The following is a 15,631-nucleotide window of genomic DNA, read 5'->3' as shown; positions in this document are numbered from 1 at the left end:
GTCGCCTCGTGTCTAACCGAAATAACGGCAACTGTCGTTTTTCTGCTCACTGAGTGACTAGACGCCGAGCACTGTCGTAGCTGGTGTACAAATGAAAGACAGAAAAAACCTTTCTGCGGCAGATCGATCGTCCAGTGTTCAGATTGCTTTCTAAAGATCGCCAGCGAACGGGTTTATTGTATTATTTATTTAAAAATCCCCTTGAATCCGCGCGTGCAACCCCAGCAAGTAAGCAAGAATTCGTTTTTATTTCTTCAGAAGAAACCAAGGGAGAATTTAATCACTGCCCGCGATCACTCAGCGGTGCACCCTACCGTCTGCCTGCCTGCCGCCTATAAATGGAGGCGAGGAGTGCACTTCCTAGCACACACCAAGGCCACCCCTCTACTTCAGTCTCTTCCTCCTTGTACTCTAGTGATCGTCAGTGAGAGAAAGAGAGGCATGGCCTTTTCCGTGGCCAAGATCTCGGCGTCCTTCGCCGTGTTCATGGTTCTAGCCTTCCTCCTTCGTCCCTGCGCGTCCGTCGAGATCCACCGCAAGCTCTCCGGCTGGTCCAACGGCGGCGCCACCTGGTACGGCGGCCCCAACGGCGCAGGGAGCGACGGTAATTCATACATGGACGAACATAAACCATTTAATTTCTCCAGCATTATGCAAGTAACGCTTTGCATGCACGATCTGTAGGGGGTGCGTGCGGGTACCAGGATGCCGTCGACCATGCGCCGTTCTCCTCCATGATCGCCGCGGGCAGCCCGTCCATCTACCAGGACGGCAAGGGCTGCGGCTCTTGCTACCAGGTCCGTCGATCATACAACCATTTAATTCTAACGCCGCGTTGTCAACTAGTCGGCTTAACTTAATTACACCCGCGCGCATTCCTGTGATGTAAATTCTGCAGGTGAAGTGCAGCGGCCACGGCTCTTGCTCGTCCAGCCCGGTGACCGTCGTCCTCACCGACTTTTGCCCTGACGGGACGTGCCAGGAGGAGCCTGTCCACTTCGACATGAGCGGGACGGCGTTCGGCGGCATGGCGAAGCCCGGCCAGGCCGACCAACTCCGCGCGGCCGGACGTCTCCAAATCCAGTACACACGGTAAGCTGGCTGCTGCATGCATTTTCACGTGAATTTTTCATGCAAACTGAAACGGCAACGGCACACGGTAAGCTAGCTGCGTGTCCGGACGCACGTAAAAGAGCGGCAAGCGTGCACCGGCACGCACACGGTATGCCGCTTTCCTGGCCGACCGACTAACCGCCGTGTCTTGTCTTGGCCCTGGCATCCGTCATGTCCGTGCGTGTGGCTGCATGCTGCAGGGTCCCGTGCAACTGGCCGGGGATGGACATAGCCTTCAAGGTAGACGCCGGCTCCAACTCCTACTACCTCGCCATGCTCATCGAGTACGAGGACGGCGACGGCGACCTGTCGTCGGTGGACCTCATGCAGAACGGCGGCAACGGCGCGAGCTGGACCAAGATGGACCGGTCGTGGGGCGCGGTGTGGAGGTACAACTCCGGGCCCATGCTGCAGGCGCCCTTCTCGGTCCGCCTCACCTCCAGCTCCGGCAAGACCCTCGTGGCGAGCAACGTCATCCCCGCCGGCTGGAAGCCTGGCGGCACCTACCGCTCCGTCGTCAACTACTGATAAACTAGGCGTGGTGTGGGTTGCACGCAAGCACGCCGCGCGCTCGCCCGTATGCAGAGGCGTGGCGCCATCCTGATTTATGCTTGGAGCCATGGGCGTGGATATGTGTGTAACCTGACCGCCATTAATAAGGCGTGTGTCGCAAGTGTGTGTCTGTGCGCGCCATTGTTGTGTGTGAAGCTTGTGTTATCTGTCCGTTTGGTCCATATATGTGAAATAAACTGTATCGGGGCAGAGGTGGCCGGGAAGAGTTTCTACTTCTGGCCCCTCGCTCTTCTTGTTGCAGTCATTTCATTTGCTTTACAAAGTGTGACGGTATACACAAAAATTAATATGGATTTAACACAAAAATTACACATGAATATTACATTCTTGTTACACAACAATATACACAAAAAACATTAACTAGATTTACCACATGAGTATTACATTTTTGTTGCATTAATTTGAGTTAGCTAAGTACTATTTTTGTATTTCTTGAGTTGCGTCAATTTGAGTCTGAGCCATGAACTTTGAATTAAGAGGTGGCAATCATGTCTGTTGAAAAAGACATATGTATCATTTCCCTCTTGCGACGCGGAAAATTTGCTCCACCAAGTTGAAGGCCCAGAGGCAGGATCAAGTTTGGCTCACGGCATTGCCGCCGGTGGATGCAAAAGGAAGAAAATTTTGGCACCCCTAAGGATTTATATGTATTTTTTTTTGTATAATATATGTTTGTAAAGGACTTGTGATACTCAATACCTTTCCACGATAAAAGACATCCTCCCCGAAACCCTTTTTCCTTTCCCCACCCCCGCCGCCGCTCTCGCGAGCGGGCCGGGGGAAACCTAGCTCCGCCCCAGCCTCCCCTCCTCCGGCCTCCTCCTCCCTCGCCGCCGCCTAGGGGTGCCGACGAGCGAAGCCCGGTCAGCGTGGGCGGCGGCGGGGTCGCTCCCTCTCCTCCTCACGGAGCTCCTGGCCGGCGCGAGACGACGGGCTGCAGGAGGCGTCGGGTTGTGGCGGGGCTCGACGGCGCGGATCTAGGAGCTCCTGGTGGTGCCAGCGTGTCGGCCCCGCTGGTGCCTCGTGGTGGCGCGGCGGCTGCCTGGTGGGGCGTGCGTGGGCGTGATTCGGCGGCGGATCTGGCCAGGCGGCGCGGGTCGCGGGCGGTGTTGGCGGTGGCTAGCGTCCAACTTCGGGCTCCCGGTGGCTGCGATGGTTCCTCTCCGTCGCGGGCGTGCGGCGGTGATGCGGCTCAGCCGGTGGCGGTCCGGCGACCTAGTGGTGGTGGCCGACGGTGCTCGTGGTGGTGGTGCTTCCACTTGGCGGCTCTCTGTGCGGGGAGGCAGGGGAGCGGCTTGGACAGGGGCGGCGGCGCCGATGGCGTGCCGGCTGCAGCGCGTAGGCGGAAACCCTTGGCAACAACGTCGTCATCGTCGCGTCCCTTCTTGGAGGTGTTGATTGGTTTCAGCGCTTTGGAGGATCGGAGCTTGGTGGGCGATCTTCGGTGGTTGCAACGGCCACGAGGCTTCTTCATTTTTTGTCGATCCGCCGTTGTCGTCATTTGTTTCTCTTTTATTTTCTCTGTCATATCTTTTGAGCATGGTTGTGCTGCTTCCGCCCCAACATCTATCATTGGTTGTCTCGGTTGACTGCTTTGTATACAAAGCGGGGGCAAGCCCTTTTTGGGAATACCTTTCCACATACCTATTGGCAAGTTGATATGTGGACATGGAGGACACTTCCGGTTGATGCATGACCTCAAAAAGAAAATGAAATATGTATGTGGCAACCGTGTTGCAGATTGCAAAACTACCACACGATCTTATCAAGCGATTCCTTCATCAAACCCACCCACCCAGGCACCCATGATCACCACCTACCTATCGCGTCGCAGCCCTGCGCAGAATATCGTGGTTGCTAACCATGCCGCCGCTCACGCCAGTCGGTGCCCCCAAGCCCGACACCCTTGCCAGCTCTCCCTGGGTCGAGGTCGTCCCTGCTGATCCACTCCGCCGACCGCTACCATCGTCGTCAGCGCGAGTCCCGGCCGCCGCGCTCACAAGCTTCCCATCTCAGCAAACTTCCTTCTCAGGCGGTAGTGATGAGAAGGCGGAGGAGGGCCATGGTGGGGTGGGCAGCAGTGCTCTCCCTTGAAGCAGGGTTAGAAGCGAGGCGGCGAGTGCGCTGCTCATGGTCAGGAAGGTGGGCAGAGGAATCCGGTGCTTAGCCGGCGGTAGCCGGAGGGGCAGGCGATGACGGTCGACACGGGTGTTGCTGTTGCTACGGGTGCGTGGCTCACGACCGGAAAGATGATGGGCGGCGGCGTCCGGTGCTCAGCCAGCAGCCGGGGAGGCCAGCAACGGTGGCCGACGCTATTGCTGCCGGTGCTGCGGGGTCCACACGTGACGAGCTCTTGTGGCCACGGATCAATCCATTCAGCAAGGAGCAAATTTTTCGTACTTGCTGTTTGATTGATCCATTCAACTGCAAGAGTGCGACATCTTTGTGTCATGGACATGGACCAAGATCAGCAGCTGTTTGATCCACGGGACTACTTCTAATGATGATGATGCTTTTTACTAGTGTCAGTAGTAGCTTGAAGGAAAGAGCCTCCTGTTGTTGAAAGTAGAATGATGCCCGGTAACTTATATGAAAATATCATGATAATATACAACCGCCTATCCGATAACTTACTTACAAACACCACGGTAATTTTAACCAAGGAGGAGAAATTATTAAAAAACATCACTGATAACTTAAGTGAAAATAGAACGGTAATATACGAACCACATGCCCGATAGTTACTTATAGACATCATGGTAATTTTGACCAAAGGGGGGAATTGTTGAAAAACATCCTCCGATAAATTATATGAAAATAACATGGTAATTAAAGAACCGTGTACCTAATAACTTACGTACAAATACCGCGGTAACTTTGACCAAGGAGAAAAAAAGTTGTTGTAAACATAACCCCCTCCCCCTGATTACTTATGTGATAATACCATGGTAATATACGAATTACATACCTGATAACTTAAGTACAAACACCACCGTAACTTTTGATCGGGGAAAAATTGCTGAAAAATATAACCGCGGTAACTTATGTATAAATACCACGGTGAATTACATACTACAGGGGTGGTAATTTATGTTGCCGAGGCATGTTAACTTTTTTCCCATAAAAAAGAAGTCGTCGGAAGATACATACCTACATGGGATATAGTTTCGAAGATTTCGTGGCGATGAATATTTTATGTGAAAATGGTTTTGCATCAGATCGACGGTTTGAGCTACAAAACATTTTGAATTTTGGGAATAAAAAGAATCTAAGACCGCATCAACTTTTTTGTGCTCTGGTTCATACATACATATGCATGTGGAGAAGGTGTGAGAACAATGTTTATGATTTCGGTAATTTATGTGAAAGTACCACGGTAAGTTGCATACTACATGTGTGATAACTTATGTAGTCGAGGTGTGGTAACTTTTGATCTGGAAAACAATTCGTCGAAACATACCAACATGAGATCTAGTTTTGAAGATGTCGTCGCGGCGAGTCTTTTACGTCAAAACGGTTTTTGCATCGGACTGACGGTTTGAACTACAAAACATTTTGAATTTTCGGAATAAGGAGAATCTAGGATGAGATGAGCCTTTTGTCTTCTGGTGCATGCATGTAATTAGAGTAATGTATGCACGTGGAAGAAAAGTGATTCATTCTAATGCAATTATGCATGTAATTACAGGGGGAAAGAGGAGGTATGTGGCAGTTTTAGCTACGTGGCACATCGTGTGCCAAATATCGCGGCCAAAAGAAAAAAGAAATTGAGGGGTGTGACCTCTATTGTTGTATCATTTACTTCGTTTTAGAAAATCTCAAAACTTTTATCACACGTAGTAGCAAAGATAAGCTTGCTGTGTCCACGAAAACCTCTACTTATCTCCTCTCTTTCTTGTCCGGGACGTCCCGACGCGCCTAGCGCACCCACGAACATTTGTGGCAACAAAGGCAACATCCCTTCTGTCCGGGTACGCGCGTTGTGTAACCAGCTCTTGCATTATCTCCAACTTTGCTAGCGTAGGTATTGATCACCGTACGAGGGAGTCACCGGAGATGATTCAAGCAACGCTCCGTGATCGGCAAGCATTGGCACGTAGCAGCGCTTTTCCACCATGTGTATATGGTAAGCCTTGTCACATAGTAGCGCTTTTCCACCACGTATAGATACCAAGTGCCTTTTGTTGTTTTCACGGAAACGCCCAACCTTTTCTCGGTGTAAGGGAAACGTCCAGCTTCTTTCGTAAGACCAGCCGTGTTATGGTCCTTGTGGAATATAAGCAATGTGAGCAACGTTCAAAAGAAGCCATTGCCTTATGGTTGAAGCTTGTAGCTGCTAAGATTCCCCTACACGTTGCTGCCTTTGTCGTCTCCAGGCTGTGAGATCGTATCACTGGGCCCATTTTAAGCAAATCTTGTGCCAATGCAGTTACACATGCATGGTGTGTCCACCAAGCTGTGTATACCCGATTTGATCATGGCCGCCTCAAGATAATATGGCCCCATTCTATCGTAAGCCTTCGTTATATCCAATTCTAGCGCACAATAGTAACTTTTTCTTATTTTGCCTCTTCATGAATGGCAAGCCACCGTATGCCACGATTAAATTGTCGATGGTGTGCATTTTCTAAATAAACAGTAATACTACATCAACGGAGTTTTACAGGGTGGTCATTACTGCAACTTATGATTGGATCTAAGGGGGAGGGAGGGGCACCACCCACGGGAAATTTCGCCGGGTGGAGGGGGGGGGGGGTCTCATGTAAAATGCCCGTGAGTTTACCATTTTTGCTAAATAAATGTTAACAACTATTCAAAAGCTTCAACCCCCTCCAGTCTCATATATAGAAACGATGCTCTTTTACAAAGCTAACAACACGTAGACAGAAATATGACATGTTTGAGCCAATAACCACCCAACATTAATCACACCAACAAAAGGCACGCATAATAAACGATAAAATACAGCTTGGTCAGCTACAACACCAGCATCAGCAGCAAAACAGATCTGTTTATAAATTTATTGTTGGAATTTTTGGGGTATAGCCCATTTATTCTATCCAACAATTTTAAAGAAAATTCCAGAAGCTCATGTTGTTCATTCATGCATGACAAGGGGTGTGAAAATTTTAGTCTCAACTTATTAGTGTAGGGTGTGGTAGAACAATACATAAGGTGAGTTCCTCTAAAAAAACATATAAGGTGACTTATTTCACTCCCCGCAAAAAAAAAGGTGAGTTATTTCACACACACCATTAAAAGCTTGAAAACATGGCACATACACGTACACTCCTCCTCCACCGTCCACCTCACCTCGCACACGCATCGTGTTTCGTGGCCGAGTAGCACTAGGATTTATGTCACATGTGTGCAGCCTTCTTCTTGTATGCAAAAAAGAAGCCAAAACGCTTTTGCGCTTGTGGAAAACGAAACCGAACGGCTGTGACTATTCCCTTCGTCTCTTCCTTAGTGTTTCAGTTTCCCTTCCACTTCCTAGAATTCCGTAGAAACTCATCCTTTCCTACTTATAAAGATTGGAGTTGGTGGTGAGTTTGACATATGAGTCCAATATCCTTTCTAAATAAACAAATACATACATCTTCACATGTGAAACTAGCAACCTTCCAAGAGACATATATTTTATTGGATGTCCCTAAAGGGACTCCAAGAGACATATAAACAAATATAATTTACTCACATATGAGATTTATCATAAATAAACAAATACACTACTTTCATATGAGACTAACTTTTAGTAAAAGACATAAATAACAAAGACAAAAAGGCGACTTCAACCCAAAATTGATCTTAATTTTAGTTCTTTCCCCAACCTAATATGGTCATTTAAAATTCTCTGACGACATTGATAAAGGACATTAACATTATTTCACCACCTCTAAGCCGATGGTTCCGTGGCAATGCACGAGCATCGTGCTAGTTAATGCAAAAAAAAGAAAAACTCATTTAGTTTCATTAGTATGGAAATAATTACACACTCATTAATTAGATATGCGACCTGCATGTCTCAGAAAACTAAATAGGTAAACGTGCATCCCTTTTTTCAGGTTTTCTTAGGTAAATAGCGGAATGGGCCTTGTCTCGCTAAATAGCGATACGAAAGAACCCATCGCATCAGGCACTCCCATATATATGAGCCAATCCATCGCGGGAGGCAGGGCTGGCCTCTAGCACACGTTTTCCTTTTTTCTATTTTTTACGGGTATTTTCCTTTTTATGTTGTTTTAGTACTTATATATATATTTCAAAAATATAAATAAACCACTGTTTTAGTAATTTTATTTATATTTTTGAAACTAATACACATTTTGTTTAAATACTTAGTAATGATAATTACTTGTTAAAAAATATCCATGCAGTGTAAAAAAAATACTCAGACAATTAAAAAAATGCTGATAAAAACTGCAAAACATAGTGATATTCATAAAATGTTCACACACTTTGAAACAATGTCTGTGCCATTAGAAAAAATGCTGAAAAATGTTCAAAAAATTTCACATAATTTATAAAAATGTTTGGTATAACTAAACAAATATACCTATTTTTAAAAAAAATTTATATAGTGTAAAAAATGTTCGTGTAGTATAGAAAAATGTTAAGTACCACTCTACAAATTTACGTGACATTTTAAGTAAATAATTATGCCTTTCTATTTTTTGACATTTTATAAAACAGTTTATACAATGTAAACAAAATTATTTCATCTAGTTAAAAATAATTCAACATGTATTTGAAAATTGTTCATGTTTTTAAAACATTGTTCCACATGTATAATAAATATGTATAGAGGGGGGCTTGAACAGAAACAGGGGGAATAAGCTGCCCTCGATCCACCTTATTCTGACAGCCCAACCAAAAATATTATTATTTTTAGAAGCCTACTAGTCAAGTCTTAGTTAGTAACCTCACAAAAGAAGTCTTAGTTAGTAGGCTTATAAAACAATAAATTTAGTTGAGTTTCTAGAATAATCTAGGTAAGGGGCAGCTTATTTCAGCATATTATAGAAGCTAGCAAAAGAACGGGCATTTAGACATGTATTTAAAAAAAAGGTGGGGGGAACCTAAAGAAACTAGTAATGAAAAGTAGAAAAAAGCAAAAATCCTAAGAAAACCTGTGAAGAAACGAACAAAAACAGAAAACAAAAAATAAGAAAAGCAAAGAGTAAAAAAGAAAAAGAAAAACACTCGGGCCAGAGGTTTTACAGTACTGGGCTGACTCACTTCTTCACGTCCAGAGGCGAGAGCGAGTTATGTCTCGCATAGGGTGAGAATATAGCCCTGGCCGTAAACATTGTACTTTTCTTTAGAGCCGCGCTTAGCCCAGTTAAATCAAAACCATTCAGCCTTTCAGGCCTACCAAATCAAGCCCAAAACAAGAAAGCACTGTCCACCCAAAATCCGAAGGCACATTATGGACTCATTTCCATCCTTTTGACCTATCGAAGACATTTCTCCACTCTTTTCACCAAATTCCAACTTGATCATATGTGATCCACCAATCAACTTTGATCACATGTCATGTACCAATCAACTTTTTTTTTACAATGAGCATATCGCATGAAAGACGTAAATAAATGTGGTAGAGAAGACTCGGAACGCGTTGACCAAGCTTACATTAGAAAAAGATTATTTTCCCGAATGTTTGACATAGGTGAGTTGTTTGATTAAGGTTATGTGCCCATCCGATAATGTAAAACCATATACCATATTTACTATGCTAACTCACGCTCGTTTATATGTTTTGGGCAGTGATGGATAATAAATTGTACCACACAGGGCAAACATACCCTATTAAGAAAATGGCGGTGTGACTAGTCAAGATCATTTCTCTTATCATTTCAGGGTGTCAAGATCATACTCCATTCAGAAAACGGTGACTAGACATACATTTGCCAAGATCATTTATCTTATCATTTCGGGGTGTCAGGTATACTATCGGCATTCAAGAAAGCAATGTGTCTTGCTTTTTCGTAAGAGGAAAATAGGTATAGTCTAAACATTTTGCCTCTAACCAGAAGCACTTAAATTTTGGACAAGTTCCTGCCAAAATTGAAAAACAATTGGGACAAGTACAATTCACGCACTTTGCGTCCGGAATCAACTCCAAGATAGTACCTCTACTCCTTTGGTACTTCTTCAGAAAAAACTCCTTCGGTATTTAATTTCCTACCCAGTTCCAATCTCCACGATTATTAATAGTAATTAATCAAAGCAGCAATGTGAATCAGAATGCAGTAGTGTCAAGTTACACGTTCAACTGTGCCAACAAAAAGAACTGTAAGTTAAATCATGGAGGTATATTTCTGAACTGAAAATATATTTTACTTAAATCTTAAAAAAGTTAAAACCCTCGTTTAAAAATTGTTCATGAAGTAAAAAATGTCCATGCAACTTTAAAGAAATGTTGATAGCATTTGAAAAAAATATTTGAGACATTCAAAAAATGTTCACCCATTTTGAAAAAAGGTTGGTAACATTTAAGAACAATGTTTATACAATATCAAAAAATGTTCGCATATTCCAAAATAAAATGTTTCGTACTGATCGAAAAAATCTACAGGAAATTTCAAAAAATGTTCATGTGTTTCAAAAATGTGCACGTGACCTTTAAAATAATAATTATGCAATGTAAAAACATATGTCATAGCATAAAAAATTGTGTCGTGCAATTCAGAAAAAATGTAAGTGACATTTTAAAGATATATGCATGCCTTTCAAAAAATATTCGTGTCATTTTAAAAAGTGTTTATATAAATTAAAATCATGTCATCTGAAGAAAATTTTCTGTGCCATTAAAAATAGAGAAAAATATGTTTTTGGTCCTCAAGTTTAAAAAAATTAGACATCTCATCCGTAAATCTTTTTTTAGTCGACATTTGGTCCCTCATGTCACGAAACCAAAGACATTTCGTCCAAAACTAGATTTGTAAGGAAAACCACTGAAGTGTCATCGGTTTGCTCTCTCTTCTTTTTGCTCTCTCTCTCTCTCTGATATTATAGCAGAATTTTCTCAAGTGCCTTGTGTGCGTTCGTGCAACACATCATCAACAACACATGACTTCGCCGGGCTCCCGCCTCTGCTGCTGCATCTGTTGCTTCGCCAGTCTCGTGCATGGATGGGAAGTTGGACAACACTGAGTCCACATGCTACGTGCCGCCCAAGAAGATGCATCTTACCGAGGCCATGATGAAGGAAATATCCCCTAAAGGCAATAATAAAGTTGTTATTTTATAATCCCTCCGTCCGAAAATAAGTGTCTCAACTTTGTACTAGCTCTAGTACAAATTTATACTAAGCTCAAGACACTTATTTTGGGACGGAGGGAGTATTTCCTTATTCATAATAAAGGTTTATTATTCATGCTAGAATTGTATTGATCGGAAACTGAAATACATGTATGAATACATAAACAAATACCGTGTCCCTAGTAAGCCTCTACTAGACTAGCTCGTTGATCAAAAATGGTTAAGGTTTCCTAACCATAGACATGTGTTATTATTTAATAACGGATCACATCATTAGGAGAGCAATATGATGGACAAGACCCATCCCTTAGCTTAGCATGTGATCGTTCAGTTTATTGCTACTGCTTTCTTGAATGTCAAATACATGTTCCTTCGACCATGAGATCATGCAACTCCCGAATATCGGAGGAATACCTTGTGTGCTATCAAACGTCACAGCGTAACTGGGTGATCATAAAGATGCTCTACAAGTATCTCCAATGGTGTTTGTTGAGTTGGCATGGATCGAGATTGGAATTTGTCACTCTGATTATTGGAGAGGTATCTCTGGGCCCTCTTGGTAATACACATCATAATAAGCTTGCAAACAAATGACTAGAGAGTTAGTTATGATATGATGTATTACGGAACGAGTAAAGAGACTTGCTGGTAACGAGATTTGATACGTCTTCATCATATCTACTTTTCCAAACTCTTTTGCCCTTGTTTTGGACTCTAATTTGCATGATTTGAATGGAACTAACCCGGACTGACATTGTTTTCAGCAGAATTGCCATGGTGTTATTTTTGTGCAGAAATAAGAGTTCTCAGAATGACCTGAAACTTCATGGAGATCACTTTTGGAATAAATAAAAAATATTAGCGAAAGAATCAATCAAAGAGGACCCACACCCTGTCCACAAGGGTGGAGGGCGCGCCCTCTGATCTTGTGGCCCCCCTGGACCTCCACCGACCTCAACTCCAACTCCATATATTCATGTTCGGGGAGAAAAAAAATCAAAGGATTCATCGTGTTTTACGATTCGGATCCGCCGCCGCCTCCTGTTCTTCCTCGGGAGGGCAGATCTTGAGTCCGTTTTGGGCTCCGGAGAGGGGAAATCACTGCCATCATCATCATCAACCATCCTCCATCACCAATTTCATGATGCTCACCATCGTGCGTGAGTAATCCCATCGTAGTCTTGCTGGATGATGATGGGTTGGATGAGATTTTGAAAGTGCTAGTTATCGACTAGAGGGGGGGTGAATAGGCGATTTTTATCAAAGTCTTCAAAACATGGAAGTTTCGAAGACAAACAATAGAAATGACCTAGTTGATATGCAGCGGAAGATAAACTACAACAAGCAAGCCATAGTCAAGTAATAGTGTTAACGTACGAAGACTAATAACAGCTAGGTAGTAGGATCAGGATGGAATATGGTATGAAGCCAATCAACAATAGTAGTCAAGCAATGAAGTCAACCAGATAAGACAGATAAGCAATGACTTCACACAGACAAACTCAAAGTAAAGGAGGGAAGAGATAGAACCAGTCACTTGTTGAAGACACATGATTTGTTGGACCAGTTCTAGTTGTTGTGACAACTGTACGTCTGGTTAGGGAGGTTGAGATTCAACTCAGAAGACCGTGTCTTCACCTTATTACCCTTGAGCTAAGGACACTTAGTCCTCACCCAATCACTCTGGTAAGTCTTCAAGGTAGACTTCCGAACCTTCACAGACTTCGTTCACCCGGCAATCCACAATGACTCTTGGATGCTCAGAACGCGACGCCTAACCGGCTGGAGGATACACAGTCCTCAAGTGTAATAAGTCTTTAGGTCACACAGACAGAAAGACTTCGGTGATGCCTAACACTCTTTGGCTCTGGGTGTTTGGGCTTTGTCCTCGCAAGGATTTCTCTCTCAAAGGCTTCGAGGTGGGTTGCTCTCAAAAGGACAAAAGCCGTAAACTAACTCTGAGAAGCCACCAATTTATGGTGTAGGGGGTGGGCTATTTATAGCCACAAGGCAACCCGACCTGATTTGTCCGAAATGACCCTGGGTCACTAAGGAACTGACACGTGTTCCAACGGTCAGATTTCAAACACACGCGGCAACTTTACTTGGGCTACAAGCAAAGCTGACTCATCCAGCTCTGGATAAGATTTGCTCTCATTGTCTTTGCTCAAAGACATAGGATTTGGATTGAGCATCACTTCAGTCACTCTGACTTAGTTCACTTGGACCCCACTTAACAGTACGGTGGTTCCTATGACTCAACAAAGAAGAAAAGGAAACAACGAAACCACACAGTCTTCGCGCTCCATAGTCTTCACGCAATGTCTTCTCATGTCATAGACTTCAATATGAATATCTTCTCATACCATCATTGTCTTCAATGTCTTCATACATTTTTAGGGGTCATCTCCGGTAGGTAAACCGAATCAACGAGGGACACTACCTGCGTTATCCTGCAATTCTCACAAACGCATTAGTCCCTCAACCAAATTTGTCGTCAATACTCCAAAACCAACTAGGGGTGGCACTAGATGCACTTACAATCTCCCCCTTTTTGGTGATTGATGACAAACTGGTTGAAGTTTTCAACGGGGATAAAGTATGTGAAATTGTAAAGGATAGGAAATTGTCTTCATAAGTGGCAAGGGCTCCCCCTGAAGATGTGCATATAAATAATTTGCTTTTGGAATGAAAATGCACATGGCAGGTTGTACTTGTGGAGATCCTCTTCAACTTATGAAGATAATTCATCATGCACGAAATGATATAGCTAAGAGAATGACATGCATAATGAAAAATGGACGTCTGCAGAATGATCTAAGTGCGGAAGTTATCATCGCACGTGGAAACGCAAATAAGTAGCAGACGACCATCAAGTTTAAGTGTTACAACTCAAAGAATGAAGTGTATCAAAAAGCAAGAGTTGTAAGCACTAGGCAAAAATATAAAGCAATCGCCCTTATAAACCCGCTTGAAGACTATCAAACTCATACGCTTCTCCCCCTTTTTTCAGTAAGGACCAAAAAGGTTTGAAGACATAGAGCATCTACTCATCCTCATGAGTAGGTGAAGCAGCAGGGTTATCGTCATTGGTTGGCGATGCAAACGAACTTGGTGCAGTGTCAATGCGTGCAGTAGTAGAAGGTGGTGAAGTAGCATCATCTTCGTCATCGATCACTCTGGCATTGACAGTTGCCGCGGAGGAAGAATATTCAGAGTCTTCAAGAGATGGAGTGCGACGTAGGACAGCAGTCTGTGGAGGAGTGGAGTCAAACTGGAATCTTTCATTGAAGCCATCGTCTTGAAGATCTGCTTCAGCACTAAGCAGGGTCAGGCTCTTCCATGATCGCCAGCAAGTTTCATGAGCAACAAAGGCATTCTTGGTGGCAAGGTTACGAATGCGATTGACATCCACCAAGAGGCTTTGCATCTGTCTTTTGAGCCAAAAGTGATGTTTATCCTGTTTCTGATGAAGGGCCACAAGAAGTTCTCGGTCATTGAGAACGCGAGAACGCTTCCGAGGCCTTTGGGAAATGGTGCTTTCAGTGGCTTCATTAGGTGCTCGATGAGGCAGACGAGTATTTCCAGCCAATGGATAGATTCGTGTTGCTGCTTGAACACCTTCAATGGGTTGAGTGAAGCTTTGGTGCTCGGCATTCTGAAGACAAAGAGGCTTCTTGGCAGGATCAGGATATATGGCTTCAACTGACATATCAACCTCTGGTAGGAAGATCACATGATTGCGAGCAAATGGTTGATAGTTGATAGCAGAGTGTCGCTTGATGAGGCGCATGACCCATGGAGCATAGAATTTCAGTCCGAAGAGGTCAGATCCAGATGCAGCCAGTTGCCTGATGAAGAAATCTTGCGCATTGAAGCTGATGCCATTGAGGATGTAAAAGACCAATGTCTTCATGGCTCCTTCAAGTTTTGCAGCTGATGAATGTCCTTTGATAGGCCATAGAGTCCGCCTGATGATGTGATATATGGTGCGTGGCAGATACTCAAGGTCATCAACAAAGAACTCCTTTGGATATTCAACATCACGTGGCAAAGGCTTCATCATGCTCAACATCTGGCTCATATTGGGTTCAGGCTTATGGAAGATGCGCTCCAATGCATTGCGGTGGTTTTGACAACCAGGTTCATAGAGCTCTCCGGGAGTGGATAGGCCTGTAAGCTTAATGATGTCAAGAGCTTTGGCTTCATGATGAACATTTCATGTCATCCACTCGAGAACCCATGTCTTCGTATCTCTGTTATAACAACGAATGTGGAGTGTAGCATAGAATTGAAGCAATAGCTCTTCGTTCCAATGTTCTTTGTCTGTGACAAAGCTGAGCAGACCAGCATCACGAAAGCAGTCAAGTGCTTCTTCTAAGCAGGGCAGTCCAGCAATGGCTTCAGTGTCGAGGCGCATATGAGGGAAAATGCGCCCTTGATCATACAGAACATAGGAGTAATAGCTTCGCTGCTGATGACTCCAGAACCGATCTGATGATATTCTTGGCTTCGTGTAGGGGTTCTTTGAGCTGTCAAAGAATGTGTTGTGGCTCTTGAAGCCATTTGCATTGAAAGACCCGACAGATGTGGCAGTACTAGGAAACCTTGGCAGTCTTGGTTTTGGCTTCTAGACCGGAGGCCTATGCTCAATGTGATAGTCAAATTGAGGACCAGAGAC

At 44.2% G+C, this 15,631-nt stretch overlaps 1 protein-coding gene across 1 annotated transcript; it reads left to right on the top strand.

Moving 5' to 3' along the window:
* Positions 1-381: 381 nt before the first annotated feature.
* Positions 382-1,930, top strand: LOC119324160 (expansin-B18-like). Its single transcript, XM_037597930.1, has 4 exons — positions 382-604; positions 685-797; positions 899-1,092; positions 1,314-1,930. Exons 1-4 carry the CDS (start codon positions 442-444, stop codon positions 1,639-1,641), a joined length of 798 nt encoding a protein of 265 aa, XP_037453827.1. The 5' UTR covers positions 382-441; the 3' UTR covers positions 1,642-1,930.
* The last annotated feature ends 13,701 nt before the right edge of the window (positions 1,931-15,631 follow it).

Source organism: Triticum dicoccoides, chromosome 6B (assembly GCF_002162155.2).
Source record: "Triticum dicoccoides isolate Atlit2015 ecotype Zavitan chromosome 6B, WEW_v2.0, whole genome shotgun sequence".
In the NCBI taxonomy this organism is placed as follows: Eukaryota; Viridiplantae; Streptophyta; class Magnoliopsida; order Poales; family Poaceae; genus Triticum; species Triticum dicoccoides.
The sequence above is the reverse complement of the archived record's forward strand: the minus strand, read 5'-3'. Positions and strand labels throughout refer to the sequence as shown.